The sequence below is a fragment of the Paralichthys olivaceus genome, chromosome 22 (genome assembly GCF_024713975.1).
Source record: "Paralichthys olivaceus isolate ysfri-2021 chromosome 22, ASM2471397v2, whole genome shotgun sequence".
NCBI lineage: Eukaryota > Metazoa > Chordata > Actinopteri > Pleuronectiformes > Paralichthyidae > Paralichthys > Paralichthys olivaceus.
Genome location: NC_091114.1, coordinates 3,600,533 through 3,623,386, shown reverse-complemented (window position 1 = coordinate 3,623,386; position 22,854 = coordinate 3,600,533). Strand labels below are relative to the sequence as shown.

The following is a 22,854-nucleotide window of genomic DNA, read 5'->3' as shown; positions in this document are numbered from 1 at the left end:
CAGCGTCCAGGAATCCAAAGAGACAGGACATGTTTCTTAGACTTTTCCAACCATCAATAATAAATACATTTTATTACAATCAACTGGTCACTTAATTAATGTCAAGCAGTGTCAAGGAATTCAGTGCATACTTGATCCGGTACGACTAGTAGCCTATGCAGGCTAATGTTAACTTTAATGTTAATGGAATCACATTTTTGTGTGATATGGCTGCGTAGCCGACATTTCCGAGAGACTTCGCTGACTAGTTTGTTTAGCATGCTGGTGATAAACGCTTCAGTTGCCATTATCCTCTAATCCTCAGTCTTTAAGCAAAATTAAGGAAGTTTTGATTTGAAAGGCAAATTCTGGTTTTAACTTGGGACTCATTTTGTTGCTTTTGTCATTGAATAGTTCACCACATTTTCTCTCCCAAATATAGATTAGAGGGTTTGTTCACAGCATCTGCATGTGCACGAGATTGCTAATTTGTTAGATGTGATGTTGTCTAACACAAACAAGAAAAATAGGACCCTGGTTGTAATATGTTATTGCAATTAAGTCGACTGAATAAGAACGGTGCCGTCGCGTGTGACTCACAAACAGGAGGGCTGCATCACAGCAGCTCAACACATATGGCATTATTCTACATGCATGCATTTACCTTGTGTTTTGTTACACAGTGACATAATTGCAGCTACTGTAGACTCACTCCTTAACATTCAGGACTGTGTAGTGCAGGAAATAGAGTTTAATTGTATCACCTTCACTCCAGTCACGTCACTTAAAGCCACTATCCGGTATCAGAGAAACAGTCACAACTGAAATATTTTGCTCCAATATTGTCCGTCGACTGTGAAATCTAACCAATACCGGATTGTTACCTCAAACCCTTCCCCTCCCAACAACCATCAATATTAGAAACACCCCCCCCACCCCACTGGTTGACATGCAGCCTTAGATATCACCACCATACAACCTGCAGACAGTGGCACACTCCATGCAGAAGACAGTGCTACACTTAGACACCGGTGCAGCAATGTAGGAAGGGGTGATGGGGGAGAAGTGTGTGAGTGGTAGTTGCATTTCGAGAGAGAAAGGAAAAGAGAGGGAGAAACCCAGTTAGTGGCAGGACCAGGAGTGACGGGGAAGGCACAAGACACACTGAATGAGAGAGAGAAATACAGGAAGAAAACACAAAGATGCACAGACTATGGGTATACAAACGCAACTTCATGGGAAAAGGTCACCACGACAAGTTTTCTGTCCAACACTACATCATAGACATATCTTTTCTGCAACCGTGTTTACACCTGCTGTAATTGGTTTGCTTGGTATCTGGATATTTTATCTGGATAAAATAACAGCTTTCTATCATAATATCCATTATAGAGCGTTTTCACCGATTTTTCTTTTTCTCAAACAAACAAACAAACAAAAACAGAACGTTGTTGCCGTGATATAAGCTTGTGTGCTCTGTCAGATAACTTCCTGTACAGGTAAAAGCCACTGATTCCATCAGTGATTATCACAGATCATCAATTAGCTCACTCAGGTCAGGTTGAATATTCAGATTCTGCCTTTAAGATTTATTCAAACGTACTAAATACCTTTTGACTGTTGGTTGGATTCAATGTGTGAGCAGTGGACTTCAGAGTCAAAGTCACAAGCTTTGTAACCCAATTTTTCACCTGACCTCCACCACTAAGACGTTGTGTAACAACATCCCACTACTGTTTTCTCTGACCCTGTCATTATTTGCTACTACGCCACAAGAAGCTGCTTTTCAGAAAACCCAAAACCTTCTAAATCTTGATCCTTTGACTTGCAGTACTACACTGTTTCCACCTTCAACTCCTTGTGCGTATAAATATGACTTGCAGTACATTTAAAATGTTGAAAAAGCAACATTGTGCAAAGCTGTGCTTATGACATGAAATAATGATGGCATACAGCACACAGAGTGTAAAATCCCTCTGAATGCTGTCCGGACGTTAAGTATCAAATGGGTGACAATACTGGCAGTGCGGGCAAATGGTTTATCTCTATGTGTACAAATATTTACATCAATGGCATTAGAAACATCGTACCAGAAATAGTGACCTCAAAAATTCAGATAGAAAGATACAGAGAGATGTCCCCAGTGTGGTCAGGACTATCTTTCTGCTATGGGTAGAACTGTTTTTCTACAGAACAGAAACATCAAGACACCGGACAGGAAGGATCGTCATAGTTTTGGGCTGACAGGTCATCATGTTCAGTACAAACTCATATAAACGTCACTGGCAGTGATGTGATTATTACAGCACAGCCCACACAAGAACTCCAAACTATTGTCCTGTCACATCACCTTCCATGTATTTGTTCAAGGTAATTGTTGCCTCCATCTCACCTACTTTGCATGATGAAATAAAATGAGACCGTGTTATTGTCAAGAGAGGATTGAATGGGGAAAAAAACAGATTGTAGATCAAGAGGATAATGTATCCAGATACAAATCAGATTTTAGCAGCAGATGTAAACAAGGTGTTTCCAAAGTCTCATATAGGACCATTGGGTGAACCCCAGTGCTATCAACCCAAAGCCATTAAAACCAAGGAAGCTTGACTGGTTTTCTAGACGTCTTCATTCTGTAGCTCAAATCTCAGAAGAGGGGGAAACTCCTTTGAAACCTCAGTATGGACACAGCGCACAAACATGTAGCGTCACAGTAGCTCGACTCCCACACATACCAGATCTTTAAAGCCAAATAGTGAGACAGACATACCTTGGACTGGACATCGGCGTTGTGGTCGTTCTGGAGGAGCAGGGCGGCCGACTTGGTGTCGTCCTTGCGTGCAGCAATATGCAATGCAGGCAGGCGGACCTTGCCTTTAGTATCGTTCTCCAGTAAGACGGAAACCACCTGGTTGTGGCCCTGCTGGAGAGCGATGGCCAGAGGGGTGAAGCCATCCTGGATGAGCGAGGACCGGGAAGAAAAAGGTAAAGATGGTTGGCAACATCTCATTCATTTGGGAATCTTGAGTAACACCTCAAAACATTTTATGAGAGTTTATAGCATAAATTATCTAATGAGCAAATACTTTTACCTGAAACAGTTGATATGGTAAATCAACTATGCACATTCATTCATTCAGAGGATGAATCCTAATTTCTTTGGCAATCCCCTGAATTTTCCTCAAGTCATAATATTAATATGTAAGATACTATGATTCACAATCATATTATAATCACACGACAGCAAAGTAATTACATTCCCATCAGCCTATCTATGTCGTACCGTGCTAAGTAATTTGGCAGTGATACTATATACTGTATACTATAAACACAGTACACTCACCTCGGTAGCAGTGCTCTGGTTGCCTCCATTTTCCAGAAGGTAGCGCACCACATCTAGGTGATTCTCCTGAGCGGCCATGTACAAGGGAGTGAATCCATTCTACGGCACGGAGACACGAACGTCAGGTTAACAAATATACTACTGGTCATTTATCATCAACAAACTCCAGGCCCAAATAAAAACCATGGCTCCTGACATGATACCAATGCTGAGTCAATGACTTAAAGAGAATGAGAAACTCCAGCAGCAGACTGCAGAGGCTCACCTGAGACTGTGAGTTGATGTCCGCTCCTCGTTTGATCAGGATCTTCACGACTTCAGCCTGACCAGCTAGAGAGGCTATGTGAAGCGCTGTGTTTCCTTTCTGGAAATTCAGAAAACACAAAGGAACAGTTACTACAGGCACTACATGTCATGTCCATATTTTTCAGTATAACCTTATTAAAAGAGAAATATTACTGGAATTATCACCATATTAATGGGAAAATGAAAGAGCTCAACTTATATCTCTGGCTCCAGCTCTGTGCTGATACCTTAATGTATTTACATGGGTATTCTGCATATAGTTATGGGTAGTGAGTATTCATGTATCAACTAATAAACTAAATTAGATGAAAAAATAACTATATATGTAATGTATTATTTTTAACTTTATTCACTGAGTGTTTCCTGAAAATATTCAAAGCCCTCCTGAAAAGCTCCACTTTGAAAACATTGGTTCTATTACAAGTTGAAGTCCTTTATTTTGAAATCCTAAAATTATACAAGTGTTACATACTCGAAAAAAGCCCTTTAGTGCAGTATTTGAATAAATGTATATGGTTACTTTCACCCACAGGATTGATAGGGTACAGCAAAACTGGGAAGGTAATAACATGAAGAAAACGTTCAACTATTTACTGCACGCAAATCCTATTCTGAAACCTATCCTCAAAATAAGTGAGTCAGTTTTATCTACTGTAAGTACAACTAATGTATGAACTACTGATTCATGCTCAGAACTGAATACCACTGCACTCAGTGTGGTACATGTTGCATTTTGGAGCAACACCAACATTCACAGCACTGGAACCCTGTTCAGTAATGATTCGACCTTCTCTAATTGCAGGTGTCGCAATGATGGTCGCATTTTTGAAGAATCAATCTTCTATGTTTACAACTCCACTCTACATATCACTTTCCTTCAGTGCTCCACTTTCCTCACAATGATTATATCAAATACAGTGCACCCACATTGAGTGGTCTTGGAGCTGCAGAGACTAAAGCTGTGTTCAGAAAGTCCAAATAATAATAATTTCCTTTCCTACCCACTATTCCTTGACCCCAATGAATTACATTCAAAGAAGCCGCAAGGAGCTAGGAAGGAGAACCACTTTGCAGAGAACATTTAAACATTATTTGTATATGCACAAAATGTACGGTACTCTGTGTTGTAGGATGTGCGCTGACAGTTATAATATAGTTTACTGTCCAAAACAGAAAAGATATTTTCAATTAACACAAAAGAAACATTTACTCACAGAAATAACACCAACATAGATTTAACGGAAAATGAAAATAAGATAATAATGTGAGGATGAACAGCTGTGGGTGTGTCCAGGTGCAAATATGATTATTTGTTGCTGCCACAAAGAATTGTGTTCTGATGTTTGCTTAAGGAGATAAGTTAGGAACCACTGAAGCTCCTTTCCTTATTATTTAGAGAATTCGAATAGAATATTAATCTATTGAAATAAACCCTTAGTGTCAGTGTTAGGTGTCAGTGGATGGTGTTCGACTGTCACAGAAAAGTTCAACTGTGATGAAGCTGTAGCTTAGATATACTGTCTCAGCTGTTAGGGCTGTGGAAAAGAAATCCCTCACGTGTGGCTCGCTCTGAGCGTTCTACATTTATTCCCTCCTGTTTTAAGGGTTTTCAGCAGTTTCTCCTTACTCTTGTTGAGGGTTAGGAAGAGAGGATGTCGCACCTTGTTAAGCACTATGAGACAAATTGTGAATATGGGCTATACAAATAAAATTTGATTGATTGACAGGGAGAGTTGGGTATTTTAGGTTGTTTTTAATCACACTGATGTATGTTTAAGTGTAATATGTTTCTGATAAGTTTATTTTAGTAATGTTTTGTTATTTGACTGTACAAAAAAGAGCCGCCACTGGCTCCAAATGACGTGACCAATGCAAGATGCTCCTGTGTACGGGATATTTCAGTATATTTCTGTACAGTGACACAGGATTAAGATGCATCTTCCATTTTCACACGCAATCATTGGCTGTGTCCATTTACTTATCTCAATAAAACAGATACACATTAGTTTCTCTAGTTAGCCGACACTGGGATTATGAACACTGTGTCATCTGACATGACTTTTAGTGACCTAGACTTGTCAGTGTTGTTATCCTTTATTCAATAATGTATAGATCAATCACAAGTTCAGCCTTTTTCTTGATTAATCATCTAAATACAATTTCTTTTCATCAGCTATGCTTCCAGTTAGTAGAGTAAACCATATGACAGTGACAACCCTTCAGCATATAGCTAACACCCACAACAAAAAAGGTTGATTGACACTAGAAATAGCTGTATATGAAGCGATTTCTCTACTGGAGCTAACGTTTCCTCAGTGGGAAGCTGAGATACTGTGTCTTACCTTTGTGGCTGAATCGACCGCTGCACCTCTGTCCAGCAGTTCCTGGACCAGATCCACATGGCCCTCCTTGGCTGCCAGATGCAGTGCGTTAAGACCATTCTGGAAAAAGAAGAGCAACAAAAGGTTATTCCTAAAAAGAAAGGTCCTGAACGTCACGGTACAAAGACAGATCCAAGTGGAGAGAGAAGGGTTTACCTCTTCCTCTAGGTCCATAACTATCTGAGCCTGCCTTTTTCAATGTATTTCAATCTTTTTCCATCTTTTCATCGTGTGAGCAGCTGCTTCTCTCTTACTGAAGGGACGGACTGAAAATATCAAAGCTGGCTATCAAAGTTAGATTAGATGTTGTGCCATGTTATGTTGTTATGGAGCAGAGCCAGTCCTGGGTATGAAGTTATAAATAGTAGTGTGTGTGTGTGCGCTTGTGTGTGCGCTTGTGTGTGTGTGTGTGTGTTGTCAGGTCAAACAAACATCCACCTGTTTTCCACTCCAAGGTGCTGTGCTCTGAGCTCAAACATTACTGTCTTCGATTGTTTATTTAGGGCTGAACCAATAAATAAACATGGAAGATATAATCTAATATACCGCAAGAAACAGACAAATATAATACAAAATATTGTATTAATGTTTTGGATTCATTAACACAAATACAGATGCTTTCAACAAATGACAACTACTTGACATGATAAGGTTGAATAATGGGACAGAGATGTTTGAAGACTCAGGCTGTAAATCACAACTGACCTCTATTAATATCTGTATTAGGCTCTTGAGTGTCATGTACTGATTGGTTGGCAGAGAGTAGGAGGGTGGGGGTTGCTCTGCTGAGAGACAAGTAGCTAGAAAACTGAGCGAATGCAACACAACTGTAAATGGTCTGTATTTTTATGTGAGCTTTTCTAGTCTTGATGACCCCTCAAAGTGCTTTATGGTACAGTTTAGTGCCATTCATCCATTCACACACATTCTATGATGGGGCAATCCCGGGTTCAGTATCTTGCCCAAGGACACTTCGGCAAGCCGATGTGGAAGACTGGGATCGAACTGCCGACCTTCTGGTAAGAGGACGACTACAGATTTTTGTAGAATCAAATGAGTGAAAATCAGTTTACGTATCCACGAAGATTAGGCAACACAAGCAAGTCCAGTTTCCAATTTATGGGAGGGGTTTAATTAAGTTCACTTTGACAAATGATGTAAACAATAGCAATATTGTTAATACATAGTTTTGTTATTCTTTGCCACTTGAAGGCATAGAATAAGCTGAAAATACAACATTTACAATGTCATCTTAGTCACCTGTTCATTTTCAGCCCCCTGTCGTTATGAGGAGTTGACTGGAGCTGCCAAAGTGCTAACGGTTCCCCTCGTTCCCCCCGTCCTCTTCCGAGGGACCCAATAACCTTTCAGGAGTCCAAGCATTAGGCTGCAGTTTAAAAAGAGCTGCTGAGTCGATATGGCGTTTCCTCCATGACTGGCAGAATAACCCTCATCACACAGCCCCCCTGGGGCCGTGATCCCACAGGACCCACATGCTCCCTACAGAGGCCCCCGGTGGGATCCCAGAGACGCTGAATATCCTCTGACTGTGCTTGAGTTTTCACTGCGTTGAGGTATTCCACAGCTGGCAGGAGGCATCTGTTCAGCAGCAGAGCGGGATATATGTTCCAGCTATGGCCTGCTGTTTTTTGGATCAGTTGATATGTTCATGCAACTTCTTGCTTCAGCTGCCCTCATATTACACTTAGCTACTGGGCTGGTGCAACTACTGGACTTAAATATTAGTTGAAAGAATAGAACAGTGAGCACATTGTGCTGACTGAACATGCTGACAGTCTATTGTGTATGAAAAAGTTCTATCCTAGATGTATCATATTGCTTTATGAATCTATTACATTTTCAAAAAAGTTATTTTTTAATATACTTGCAGCCAAGTATCTCCATGGATTACATTCAAATCAGCTAAAAGATAGCACTCGAGCTCTAGTTACAAAAAACAAAATCAGAAAAGCACAAACTTTACGATATATGAACCCAAGAGATAAATATAATATCTTTAAAACATGTAGAGATGGTCCAATGTGGGAAGACTTCACTGCAAACCCTTTACCGTGGTATCTGTTAACACATTGTCTCAGAGAAACAGTGTTTGAAGTAGCATCTGTCACTCCCATAAAACACCAGACAACCATTTATCATCAAACTGTAGAGATGAACGAGTTGTCAGGGGAGAACTTTTTGACTACACTATCGTAAATGTATTGCATATTGATGACTCACAATTTCAGACTAATGGAGAAACCAGCAGACGGGTAACACATCTCACATTGGTGGGCATTTGGTTTGAGATGAATGCAAACACCAAAACATATGATACCTTATTATTTTCATACACATCAAACCATTAAGTGACCAGCTTATGCTCTATGGATGGGGACATTGTCAAACTGTCTCTCCACTCATTTTCAGGTTTTCCCTTTCATTTGTCCTTCTTCTGTTTGTTTAACATAATCAGCAGACACTTCTGAACCCACAACCTCCCATAACCCTCAGGGCTTTATTTATCTTTGTCCAACCCCTCTGCTGCGACCTTCCCCACCAGGAAGCTACTAGCCCCTTCATCATGCACCGTGCCCCGTCCGCCCGCTCCTCCATCCATTATATCTGTTACCTCATTCTGTCAGCCCTGATATGAGCACCATCACTCAGGAGACGTTTCCCAATTATCTTTCACATCCATCCCACCAGTACTTTTAGTGAAACTGCAAATGTGAGCTGTGAAACTTAACTAAAGCAGAGGTGGAGTCGTGTCAGGGAGCGAGTAGGTTATAACGAGCAACCACCTGCTCATTGGCACAGTAATACAGTCATCACACATCCGGGAAAAGTTCCGAATGTCTTTCACACGATTTGATAAGGAAGTTTTAGTTGAAACAAAAAGATTAAAGTGAAACGTTATATTGTTAATATAGTGTACATGTCAAAGTGATTGATGACTTATAACCCACGGTCAGTGAATTGAATTTCGGCGTTGAAAAAAAATTACAGCAGTGAAACAGGAAAGTTCCCTGGGTATCAGAAAGCATTTACTAGTCAGACAAGTCCTTCATCACTGTAACGGAGTCATTAAGGTCCCTTGGAGGTCAACTTGCATGGCTGTAACTTTTGACTGATGTTATGTGTCTTTTTTGTCATATATGTTTGCTCATATGTGTTGAAGTGAGACGTGAATCTGAAGGTGTACTCATGGTCGAACATCAGTCTCTGTAACCACCAGTCTGACATTGCTCTGTTCAGAAGGGACGTTTTAGTATTAAAAAAACTTAATGTCTCAGCTGGATGGATGGCCTGCCCATTTTTTTTAATGCACCCACAACAACATTGGCGATCATCACTGATCAATGAAGTCCACTAGGAAATCCTGTACATGCCAGTGTTGCATTTTAAAAACGTGATTAATGCCAATTTTTTACATATTTTCCACACAGATGAAATGCATATTCCCTTGATGATTGAATCACATTATAAACATTAGTATATTAACATTACATGCAAGTTTTGTTCCTGGGGAATATTACATGCCTTATTACATGGTTGTGTCATTTCTGAGCTCGATTTGTAATTTCTTTATTTGACATTTTTGTTTCAATGAGGTCAGAATGTACATGAATGTGGAGTCAAACCTTCTTCTACACTGATTTCCATTGTGTATGTTATTCACATTCTCATATTGCATAAGCTGACCTCATCAGCAACGTTTGAAAAATCCCGTAGACCATCTTGGGGGATATGTTTTGCCTCGAATATTAAGAGATAGACCGAGTCTGTGTAGTTTTGATTTCTTTCCAGCAAAAAAGGACAGGACGTGGTTTGAGCTTGGGTCGCTTTAAAAATACAGACCATTTAGCATTTACTTAAAGAAGGTTTTGGGTGATTGTTATTGCGTTTTCACTTTCACCAAGTAACACAACAAAAAAATCTTCCAGGCTTTCAAAACTTTGATTCAAATGTACTTGTCAGTGAGACAGAGGCATAGCTTGAGAGAAATAGAAAAACACTGGTGCCCAAAATATCTTCAAGGGCACAAGCAATCAGGGCACGTCAAGTGATAACCAAATCGTCTCCACGCAACGCAGAGCCACGAGCAAATGTTAGATTTCCACCCCATGTGACTTTTGTTTACTGGGATACTCACTGTGACTGTTGCCAGCACAGGACTGCTTACATCCTATCAGCTTTCAATGGCTGGAATGCTAATGGGCTTAGAGGACACAAGATAATGACTGGAACTAAATGAAGAAACTCCCACTGATCAAATTCTTTCCTCCAGGAGTAGAGACATTTTCTTAATAAAACAATTATAATAATATGTGTTTCCGTTTAGAGTAGAAAGGGGCAACATACGAGCATTAGCAATAACACATAAAATGTGAGGTGTTCAAGAATATAGTGAAATTATCTGTTTTCTAATAGAGCATTATGATCCACATTTGACTCTGATAAACCTGTGGCACTTTACAGAACAATTTTATATTCACTCATTCACACACACACATTCATACAGGCATCTATGTGCAGAACCTTTCTCTATGAGAAGCAGGAGTTTGAGGGTTTGGCCAAAAAGTCAGTATGTGCACCTTTGAGGAAGTTACAACAGCCAACGATGTGCTAGAAATTTAATTGAAGAAGTTAACGAGTGCGAATTTAGCTCTCTGCACTCACCACCTTTGCAAAAACTGAAAAAATCATTACATTTGGACTTTGACTTGGATTCTGATTGTATTTAAATGAGGGAGGAGAACAAATATTGTAGGATTTCTACTGAAGAAGAGTTTTATTGAATAGTGTGCTGATGTAATGATGCCTTACAGCATCCAAGTACCATTTTTTAGAGTTGCTACTATTTTTGTTCATATTCTGCAATCCTAACTATGTGATATGAGAAGCGTAAGTTGCTGTTGTACTGTTGTTTCCTACCTGATTGCACGTACTGATGTCCACTCCTCCTTTCAGGTATTCCAAAACCTTGTCGATGTTCCCTGCTCTTGCCGCTCGCAGGAAACTGGTGTTACTGTCCGACTGGAAGAGAGAAAGAGAACAATTATATTTCACACAAATCGCATTAACATTTTCTCATTGTTTTTCATAATGAGACAACAGAATGGTAAATCGCACTGTGCCTCAATAAGCCACTCTTGGAATTCCTTAAGACATTGCACTTGACAGTATGAAGTTAGTTGACTCTGGGTCCGAACTCGGAGAGAGTGCAGTATGCACAGTTATGAAACCAACATGTTATGATGCACTATAAAGAAGCCAAACTATATTTGAGTATTTGAATATTATCTGCAACAATACTGCATCGATGATTAAATATAGCTTTTTCCTAAGTGCACAATAATGTGTTTGTCCCTCAGTGGCAAAGGACATGTCCCCTGTCTGTGTTTGGATGCTGAGCGAGCAGCAGTTGGAAACAGACCAGGACTGCAAGGAGGTAGAGTGATTCAGCATTTTCCTTTTGGTGCCTTCACTAAAGCCAAATCCTGGCTCACACACAGCTCATTCAAAGCTCCCAGCTCTGTGCTCCTGCTGTGGAAAAACACTGTGATGCTTATTTTTACTTCAGTCAGACTGCGCTACGTAGAGGTCAGAGGTCAGACAGAAATACTGCAGCACCACACTGGAACTGTTGGGGACCCACTGTCTTGCTCATGGACACTTCGGTTTTTCAGCGGAGGAACAGTCTCTCGTTGGCTCTCAAGGTCATGTTTCGCCACAGACATCAGAGATCAGAGAAGGCCGCACTGATGATGTACAAATCAAACACTGCGGCACTCTTTCCAGCAACATAAGAATAAAACTGGTCTGCAGTCATGGCCGCTCACTGATTGCTGCAGAGAACTGCACTGCATCACTCACAGTCACACTCAGCTAAGAGTGTGTGGGTTTACAGTAAGAAAGTACCTGATCAGCATGGCAGTTTGGTTTAGATGAAGCAAGGCTAGCAGTTTCCAGTTGCTTTTGTATAGTGTCTGTGCTAAGCTAAGATAAGCGTCCATGCCTGGTGCCTGTGCTGCGTGCAGAAGAACAAATCCGATACCAGTCTTTCTAACTTACCAGTGGGTAACAGGAAACAAAAAGACTACTTCCAAAATATCAAAGTGCAATTGAAATGCAGTGATGACACTAAAAGGTCTGATCACTTGAACTGACAGAACATGAGTCACAACTCGAAAGGGCAATGAACACCCACAGCGTCAATTGTCAACAGTCAGCATACAGTTGCTGTGGGACTGACACGCATCAGCTCTACAGAAAAGACTGGGTGATTCGATTTTTAATATTTACTGAGCTGATATTCTGTACTGTTCATTTTATCATTTTGTCACAGTGCAGTTTACATGATGTGAAAGGTAGTGTTAAAGAGTATCCAATAGTTTTCTTAACTAAACTAGCAATAGTTATAATTCTAAACTATTTAATTTAATGCTAGATACATTTAAAAAGTAGCAGTATTATGAAGTATATATAGAACATAAATAACATTATGCCATTCTGTATTGCAGTATACTCTCACATTATAATATAATTATAATATTACTCACACGTAATTATTGTAGATTCATATAACATTCTATGGCATGGCTAAAGCTTATGGGGTGGCCTGTCTTTCCTCTCAAGTTCGGTCCTGGGAGTTTGAGGGTTCCGCACAACATCTTAGCTGTTTCTAGGACTGCACTTTTCTGGACAGAGGTTCCAGATGTTGTGCCTGGGATCTGCTGGAGCCACCCTCCCAGTTTGGGGGTCACAGCACCTAATGCACATCTGTTCTAGCTGTTCTTTGAGCCCTCGGTACGCCTCGATCTTTTCGTGCTCCTTTCTCCTGACATCTTGACATATTAATACATATGTATTTATATTTTTTCAAAGTAGAATTACTATTGAATGTATGTACACTATTGTTAATATACTGCAAATATGTAATACAGAACAATATAAACTTAAGTTAATGTGTAAACTGTACTCAGGCATCCTTATAACATATAGTGCACATATCTTGGCTGGTGGAGTTCTACAGTCTTTCATAAAGTATGTATTTTATTTCACTTTTAAAGCTTTATTCTGCTTATTTCAATTGTCATTTACTTCATTCAATTTGTTCCTGAGAGTCACCCTCCCTCCTACATTTCTGCAAAATGTAAATTCACCATCACGTTAATTTGTCAAGGCTGAAAATGAAGAGAGAAACCAGCATTCTCCTGCACAATACAAAGGAAACTACTACACTGTGAAGTCCTGGAGAGACTTGCTCATGCTGCCTCATACATGCGCTCACAGAGTTGGCATTGTCCTCCAGCAGGACTGCACAAAGCCGCCATTACCACAATCAAGCCGTCTGACAACATCCTCACATTGCCCTCCGAGCTGCCGAGTCACATTATGCAAGACCTTGCCTTAATCATCCTTCAGCAACTGGCAGGTTGCTATAGTGACACTTGGATCAACAGGACACTCAGACAAGTGGAGCTTTTGAAAGGGAAGAGAAGAAGTTAACATCGGAGAGAAAGGGAGGATTGAGGCAGCGAGCTTCCTACAGAAATAGTTTCATAACTCCTGGTTTATAAGCAGCTTAGTCTGTTTGTCTCTCTTTGATGAATGTGCAGTGCACATGAAGGTCGTGTTCTGGTGAGCTGGCAAGAAATAGAAGAAGAAATACAAAATAAAAGAACCTTACAGGGGTGAAGGTTATTGCGTTTTTACTTTATTCATAAAAGGAATGTTTCAGAATGCAGTTAGAATCACTGAAATCAAAAATGGGTCTGATAAAATGGACTGTTAAATATCAACCACATATAATGGCTTCATATGAGCCCCTTCTGTTACAATCTGTTTCTGCTGGTGTCTAGACATTACTTCCCGACTTCATCAAAGCATCGTCCTAAAGCTCCTCCGCCAACACATTTACATCAAACATTCATTTACAACGTCACTGTCTTCATCTGTGGAGTGAGAGGAGTGGTATCAATAATGCACAACCATGCCCTGAACCATCCCTAACACACACTCACACACACACACACACTGTAAGGGACAGGTGCCCATGCAGACTGAGAGCATCCTCGCCCCTCCCAGTTACCACGGCGACAAGCACTGCCCTCTCTGGAGGTAGCCATGACAACATGCTCTTCTGTCTTGCAAAGCAAGCCCAGAAAACATAATGGGCATGGACTCATGAAGCATTGCCTGTAATGGACGTGATCGGTGTGTAAGCCATGTGGAAGATACACAGATATGAACTCAACACTGTTGACTACCATGGCTGACCAGTCCTGTAGGACACACGCTAAAACAAAAGACCTAACCTAATGTTTCAGTCCATTCATAACCCTACCCCACAATTATATAAATCATTTACTAACAGACATTTCTCACTGTGTATAAAGAGCTTGCACTTTTTCATAATCCTCATACGGACACATCTGGAACTACAGTACAGAGAATCCTGAAACATTCACTGCATTCACCCTCCCTGAGATTCCATCGCCTTCATTAACATTACGACAAGAACAACTTGGAAATGGTCTGTTTCAACCAATCAGAGCTCTCCTTGAGGACCCATCAGCACCGGGTCCATCAGGAGGATTATTTGTTTCAGCTAAATTTAGAAGATAAAGTACGATGGGGAAACATACAAGCTTTTATAGACCTTTCCCTATAGCTGCATCATATGCTGCACGTAGGCTGTGAAACATTAGGGCAGTACATATACATTATGTAAGCAGCGTTATGTAAGAAACAAACTCAATAAACACTTTTACAGTATTCTGCCATGGACACGTTTTAAGAAACATCCTGCTTAGACATATGACAAGGCTTTAAAAAAATAATCCACCCGATTAAAGCTTTAATTACTCGATTTGAAGTATTAACTAAATCAGGATGAAGTTAAAATTAAAGTTGTATTTATCACTTTTAAGTGGGATATGGTAATAAGAACTGTAAAACTGCATGTGACGAACTCAGTGAGAGAAGGGGTCAAAGGTCACAGGTCAAGACGTAGAGCTCTTCAGAATAGACCATGTCTAAAAACGGGAGGCGTGGGATATGAAAGATTTCCACAACCAAAATAATGATGACACAGGCGGTAGTACAACTGTAATAAAGTCTTATAAATTCACGGTGAGTGAACTGGCGCGGCCATGATTGTTTCTCTGTCACCATCTCTCCAGCGAGCTCATCAATAAAGAGCAGTTTATTAATGTAATAATCAGTAAGTATAAGAGACAGGATGATGATAATAACTGTGTTAAAGAGATCAATATGTCTGACCACGTCACACACACTCAGAGACAATCTCGCTGTTTGCACACCTCAGTGTCATTTCACCGATTCCTAAAAGACAAAGTTTATTTTGAGTTGAACTTTCCCATTTCACATTTAACTTAACCCTGGGGCATACAGCTCTACATGTATGTATTATGAGTCTGTATATTTTCTATCACTGTTGACTAGTTTAAAAGGACAATCATACATTTTTTGATTTATTTCTTATCTTCTTGGCTAAAATTTGCTTGAGATGATTAACATGAAAGTAGAAGTTACAAATTATATGATGTCAAAAACCTGAGTTGACTGATAAGATCTCTAGGGCAGAAATAATACCCCCTGAACTTGTATTGGACCAGGAAACACTGGAATGATAGGAGACATGTGTCAACAAGTGGCTGCTCTTCTTCTCCGTGGACAACTATGCAGCTATAATAGCGACAAGGAGAGTGATGATGGACTCACAGCAGCAGTAGCACACACCCCGGTCATTAACATGAGGAAGTCGATGAAGGTGTACAGCTTGGACGAGTGTAACTACTTTGGAACAAGGTTATGAAGATGTACGGCAGGGAACTGCAGCCCAACCTGGACAAATTGACGTCCATGAACGCTCCAGAGTTTGTGTCCGTGGGTGTCTAGACCTAGTTGCCTTTAATTTGACGTCTCCAATCTATTGATGTGATTTGAGACACAAAACTGCCCATATTTGTGTTGCGGCTCAAAATATATTTATATGTTAGGATTCTATCTCAAGAGATACTCCACAAACAGGTTTGCAATTGATGGATATGAAGGAGCAAGCTCCAGTATGTGGAAAAGGTATTAGGACAGGGAGAAACAAAATATTGTTGGCCCACTGACATATATTTTTAATACTGTAGTAAAAGTAAGACATTAAGACTCAGCAGCAGACTAAATGAGGGGTATGTTTTGCCTTGTATTCCCAGTAGAAGTACAGCAGCATGCTGCTAAAGTCATTACGTTGCTTTCAAATTAGCCACAAGAGTCCACACGTTGCTGTGCAGAGACACTTTTGGAACAAAAATGTCACACTGGCCTTTAAAGGGGGAGAAGAGTGAGCAACATGTGACCCCATCCCACGCAGTTACACACCAATACACACGCACTCTGATGAAGAGAAGAACACCTTGATGATTTGTCAGATTAACACCTACTGCAAAGTACTGATTCAGAAACTAAATCATTGAGTTCGGTGTAGTGCCGTTTTCCCTGAGAGCGGAAAAATGTATCACCTCCGTGCTAAGGCAGCTACTGTGAGAAGCTCCAAGACACACGCCAGCTGAGCGGCTTGTTAGTGACAGCTACACAGCTCATCAAGACTGCGACCAAAATAAAAATAACTCACGATTTAAAAGCGACACCTGACACTGTCAAACTTCCAACCTGGAAAAAAGTTACTCAAACTCGTCTCATCTGTACAAATCTCCTAAAATACCCCGAGAAGCAAGTCAGGAGCGTCCCAGTTGCCTGAAATTGCACTGTCTGCGCTGCACCTGCCAGTGTTAGTTCTTACCACCGTCAGTGGAGGCTGCACAGGATAATGCTCCTCGCAGTAGTATTCAGGGGCAGCATTCTGGTCCAGGTTAGATTGGCTCCCTGTCGTCCTCAGGCCCTTGTCCGAGCCGCACACCTTACACATGGCCGTGTTGCCCATGATGCAAGGTATTTAGGTCTATCCCATCAGAGCGTAGAGGAATCTAAGTGAGCATTTAATGAGTCTGATAATCCACTTCCCCCACCCTCCCCCTCAAAACCTTCCACGCAACCATGCGGGGGGGGTGACCCCATCAGTCACAAACCTCACTCTTCCCTTAACCCTCAGCACGACTCCAGTCCCTCTAAGCCACTTTACTGGACTTGTGTCCTGTTACTACTGGCAGCGCGGTGCTAGCGCTTCCTCGTTGGTAATTCCAACTCCCTGACCATTGACTAACATCTCCCCCTTCCCACTCCACCACCCCCCATCCCGGCTATTTTTACACCCACCAGCCTTGCAATGCATGCAGGGAGAGAGAGGAGAGGGTGGGCGGCATAGGGTGGCATGCCAAAACAGGAAGGGGGAGGGGCCACCATGGACACTATACAAGCATGGACTGATATGAGAACAATATTTTCAGCTCACATGCAAGGTCTCAAATTAAGCCTGTGCTCCAAAAGGTTCCTTTAAGTGACACTTCAACTATTTACTGAAACCAAAGACGCAAAAAGTCACTTTGGGGCCTCTGCTAATGGCCAACATCTTGCGCTTTAATGCTTAATGAAGACCCAGTGAAGAAAGATATTTTTGAATTATGTCCAAAGCAAATTATTACGTATTTGACAATATTGTAGGTGTTTTTGTTTTTGACTTTGTTGCAAAGATATTCACTATTCCTTGTTTGTTTCAAGATGGAGATGCACCAGGGCACATCACATTGGCTATCACCAGCAGATGAATTTGGCCCAGGTGTCATGGTGACACACTCTTGTAACTTTGCATCTGTTTAGGATCAACGATTTAACATGAAGTTCTTGATTGTCAACATTGTAGTAATCAATCCTAATGCTCGGTGAAGACAGTATGATGTTGTTTAAAGCTGGGGCAGTCGGAACGGCTCCTTTAGGATTACATATTCAACCAGTGTAACCTGCCTCCATGTGACCTTTTCCTAAATGTCTCCCCCCACCACTGAAAACTAAGCCCTGGTTTTTAGTGCTTGCTTGACACATGCCTAAGAGCTGCAAGAATAGTACTGAATACTTGTCACTAGCTTAACGTCTTGGATATTTGCAAAACAGAGGCTATAGAATACTTAAATCTACGAATATAACTAAAAGTACATGCTGCTATCAGTTGATGACCCCTTCTTGTGACAGGTATACCAGGCTTTTTAAACTTCTATCTTCCAAAATGACTCTTTTTTTTTTTTTTGGCTTGATATCACGACGCCTCGTGTCATGGAGTGGTTAATGGAAGCAGACATTGTATTTTGCTAATGCAGATCTGTGTCAGACTTAGCCCAGAGCAGGGCTGTATTGATTCTGCTGGATTGAATGTAAATTAGAGTCACACAGACCTTTTCACTGCAATTGATTTGCCCTCAGAAGCAATGGCATGCTGAGTAACACCAGCTTCCAACATCAGGGTCGCCATTTTTACCAAACATCTCAGTGTCTGTCTATCGGTTTATATTTGCTCTGCATGAGCACGTGAGTTTCAATGCCTGTTGACATCAGGGAGGTTAATGTCCCCATTCTCACTGCAGTCTGTTCTAGGTCAAAACTCACACAATGCTCTTACTGTCGGAAATATCACCCAAACAATTCTCATTCAGTGAACATGGAAGCGTAGGGAGAAAGAATCCTCATTATTGAGGGCATCACAGAAACCACTTGACAAAGCAGCTTTGGTGTTTTCTATGAATGAGATGGATATAAACTGAGCGAGCACAAGATCTTCACGGTTACCATTTCAGACAAAATCACCGGTTTCTAACAAATTTCTTGAGAAGAACTGAAAACCATCTTAAGACAATCACTTACAGAAGAGGAACAAATCTTTTGAATTAAAATACAAGCAAATCAGTTGCATTTCCAGAAGATCTATAAAGAGTATTGCACTGTAGGCAAAAATATTTTATTATGATCAATAATAAAAAAAAGATCTACAACAACACTTTAAATGCTTTACTTTTCCAAAATAAGACTGTTTTAAGTTGAAATCTAATTAAAACATATCTTTCTTGGAATCAGGTCAAGGAACTAAAATTTTGGTTTTGTGCTTATTAAAATAGTTTTCTCAGTCTTTACAGACAAGGATGGGACCAAGTGTGGAACTCTGTGGGACAGCATTAGTTAAGTAATATCCGATACTTTAAATGAACCTGACATCCTACCATTGTTTATTAGCTTTCTATCTTTCGGTTGTGCAAGATGTTCTTCGCTAACATTTAGCATATCATTGGGAACATTTAGTGTTTCTAACTATATAATTGCAAATTTTACAGGCTGACACCTCTGAGCTGGAAAATTGCTGTCAAATTTGATTTAATTTCCATCTAATAAAATCCTCATAATTAGGGGCTGTGGATTTGGAATTTTAAAGGAATTAAAGTATAATTCTAAAGGGAAGCAAGTAATTGGCTGCTGGTCAGGTAAGATGTTGGTAATTTTGTGTAAAATCACAGAACCAGGTAAAATGTAACATAATGAGCTAATAGTCGAACAATAGAATCCGTAATCTGAGCAAGCAATCAAGGGCAATTTTAGAATATATGACCCAGGACCTACAAAAAATACATCATGCCTGCCACTTGTGTTATGTCTCCTCTCAAGTTTTAATAGTCTGCTTTTAGAAAAAAGAAGAAAAGAAGAAAAAGGTTTATACATTCTCAGCTCACTTTAGCTCCATTTCTACCAAAATATACAATGAGACGTGGCTTTCCACTGCTCTGTCACTTTATAGGCCTTATTCAGTTCCATTAACCTTCTCCTGGATGTTATTTACTTAACGTCTTGTCCAATCTCCTTACTAAAGAGCAGTCATCTGTCGCACACTTATCCCATTAGGGTAGCAAATGGATTAGGGCATGGCTGTGTATGTAAAGACGGAAAAATGTCAGACCTGGCCCTGTATAAGTAAACCACACGATTCCCTTAAATGCTCAAGCATAGAAGTCACTATTCTTTGGTATCTGCAACTCCCACCAAAATCTCCGCCCTTACATCCGGTCACACGAACACGACCCCCCCCCCCCCCCCCTGCTCTGCAGTCCCTCTGTGGGTTCGTAATCCACCGGGCGGGGCAGGCGTTGACAACAAATGCTTTTAATCTGTGCTCGACCATATGGCTCGCTGGCTGCGGGAGGGAGGGGGTTGTTAGGTAAAGCCACTTGTTTATGTTCCTGCTGTTGGGGGGGGGGGACTGTGCAGACGAGGACTGTATGAAAGGCTTTATTAGAGAAGGGAAAGGTTGAGGGGGCTGTATTAGATATTTATATTCATTCGTCCAAGCAAACACAAATCTGGGATTAATTATCTCCATCAAGTACATTAATGCTACATGTAGGCATTAATCAGAATTAAACATATAAGAGATTTGTATCTAAATAAGGAACAGAATCCACTATAACACCACTGCTATGGATTAAAAAAAACATGAATTATAGAAGTTGGAGGCTAGTGTTGCTATGGAAACAGATTTGGAAAAGGTTTATACATGGATTTTTTCTTTAGTTACAAAAAAAGACAGTTGCGGAAAATGGCATCTTCTGCCTCCAGGTGAGTCTTGGCTCCTTATCATCTCTGCCACTGTGAAACAGTTCAGAAATCTGGATAACATAATGCCACAGTATTCTGAGACCTGTCAGGAGCACTCCCTGCAGAATATCAAAACTGAGATACTGAAAAACCTGGATCATGATCAGCCAGCGTGCAGGTAAACACCCTTATGTTAACATGTACATTCTTTCAATTAGGAAAAAACACAGGTCAAGAGGGACACCACATAATCCAGCACTACATTAAGTTCTTGGTACTGGATGGAACTATGGGCCAGATGTTAGAGAATTAAGCAACAGTTGTCCTCCTGTAAAGCCTGTGTGTCCAGTCACAGATGATTGCTGGGGACTCCCTGCTGCGGAACAACAGCACAGCTGCCCGTCAAGCACACAGGCCTGTACTCACTGTACATATGTTCAGTGCACCGAGTTTAGAGTTGCATTCATCTCACGCAGGACACAGATTCACGATGCCATAGAAAACTCTTTCATTTCTATTTATTCATATATATAATAATAGAATGGATACTGTGTTACACAATGGTCTTCTCAGCCTGACTAACTTCTTTTACCGTTATGTTGCTCCTTAACTTTTTGGACATTTATTTTCTCATAATGGTGTCCTAGTTTCTCCAGATGCAACATTAAATGTCCACTGAGACACAGAGTATAGAGGACATAGACATAATAATAATAATAATAATACAAACTATTGTTATGGTAAGTTAAGTCAATTTAATCCTAAAAATATAACCAATTTTATATATAAAATTATAAATACCAGTTTTACATGTGTTTGAAAGACATGTAGGCTTGGATAGTCTAATAAAATTCTAGTTGCATGGTGGGAAAAGTAGGATCTCATTGCAGACTGAGCTGAACAACTGTCTGGTTACCTCAGCCTCGGCTGCATCGACCTTTTTTCCTCAATAAATGATTTGCAAACATTTAAATCACTTCTTTGTAGCTCATTCAAGAAGATGTTTATTTGAAACGTGTGCGGAAACGTCAAGGTGAAATATACTGCATCAATGATATTGCTGCAGATTGTTTCTTTGCTCACTTTATGCGCAGTGATTCAATCCCATGTCCGGCAGGAAAACAAACATTTGTCATGTTTATGGGAAAACAGAATTGAAGGACAAACTGTGAGTAAACACAAACACACACTAGGTAGCAACGTTGGTGCCTGGCCCGGATCCAGTGGGGCAAATTAATCTCAGTGAGCCTCTACCCCAGCTCTGTTTAATTGCGTTTGTGTCACTACAACAATGTTTTAAGCCTGACAGCCATAGCACGACATCCCAAAAAACACACACACACATAAACGGTGAAGAAGCGTGTGTGTGGAGGGATGATGAACCTGCCTAAAATAGCCGGCCGCACACCCACAGAGCTGCATGAGAGATGAAAAGAAGAAGAGGAAGAAGGAACATCCAGACATCGGAAGAATGATAATGATTTAAACTCACACACACACAGACACACACAGTCTCCAGGTAGTCACAGTAATATCGCACCTCTTGGCACCACCTCGCTGAGTCAGGAGTTACAGGAGTTTGGTGCTCGACGTTAAATTCAAATTATCGCCTTTCACTCCCCCATAACTGACTCACTCCACCTTTGCTGATTTCTACCCATCCCGTCATTCAGCCATAAAATATCCAGAAGTCTTTGGTCTCTATATAGTGTGTGTCTTTGCTGCAGTATTTTCTGTTTATCTAAAAATGTCCCGGGAGATAATTCTTCGCAAAAAGTGAAGTCCATTGACTTAAAGTAGCTAAAAATTGGCTTCTGTGAAAAGATTTTATTTCCCATGAGTACTCTCTTGGGCTAAGCTCCTTTGGGTGATCTTTCCCCCTTGTATAACTAAGCCACACAATCATCCGCCATACTGCACTAAACATCTTCTTTCAACAACTTTGGGACGACAGCATCTGATGCATGTCGAGCATTTTATTTCATGTCTACAAATCATCCTTCACACGGATCTGTCAAGATTACTCATGCCGATGTATAAATAAACATCTGTTCACAAATAAGAGACATTTAATTTATAAGAAATTCGAAGCGATATATATTTATAAGAAATACTTATTTAGTAATGCAACAACCAACCCTCTTCTCTACATCTATGACTAACGCTGCCATGAATACCGTGCTATTAACCACTCTTCTCCACACTTCCACGATGGATCCTGCTGCTATACTCTATGTAGTGGATTCTCCCTCTCTTGGTTGCCATGACGATAGGATTGGTACCCCCCCCCCCCCTGAG

The 22,854-nt window shown here is 40.6% G+C and overlaps 1 protein-coding gene across 35 annotated transcripts in view; it reads right to left on the bottom strand.

Moving 5' to 3' along the window:
* Positions 1-22,854, bottom strand: part of ank2b (ankyrin 2b, neuronal) — a 151,581-nt gene that overhangs the window by 52,886 nt on the left and 75,841 nt on the right. For 9 of the 35 annotated variants that reach the window (XM_069518397.1, XM_069518407.1, XM_069518408.1 and 6 more), the window contains exons 1-6: positions 16,832-17,213; positions 10,945-11,046; positions 5,968-6,066; positions 3,585-3,683; positions 3,320-3,418; positions 2,747-2,932 (exon numbers count right to left, since the gene is read on the bottom strand). In XM_069518397.1, the coding sequence (XP_069374498.1) occupies positions 2,747-2,932; positions 3,320-3,418; positions 3,585-3,683; positions 5,968-6,066; positions 10,945-11,046; positions 16,832-16,972 (726 nt within the window). In that variant the 5' untranslated portion in view covers positions 16,973-17,213. Of the gene's footprint in view, positions 1-2,746; positions 2,933-3,319; positions 3,419-3,584; positions 3,684-5,967; positions 6,067-6,162; positions 6,301-10,944; positions 11,047-16,831; positions 17,215-22,854 lie in introns of those variants that run through there. The other 26 variants (XM_069518388.1, XM_069518400.1, XM_069518391.1 and 23 more) reach the window with 8 other exon arrangements.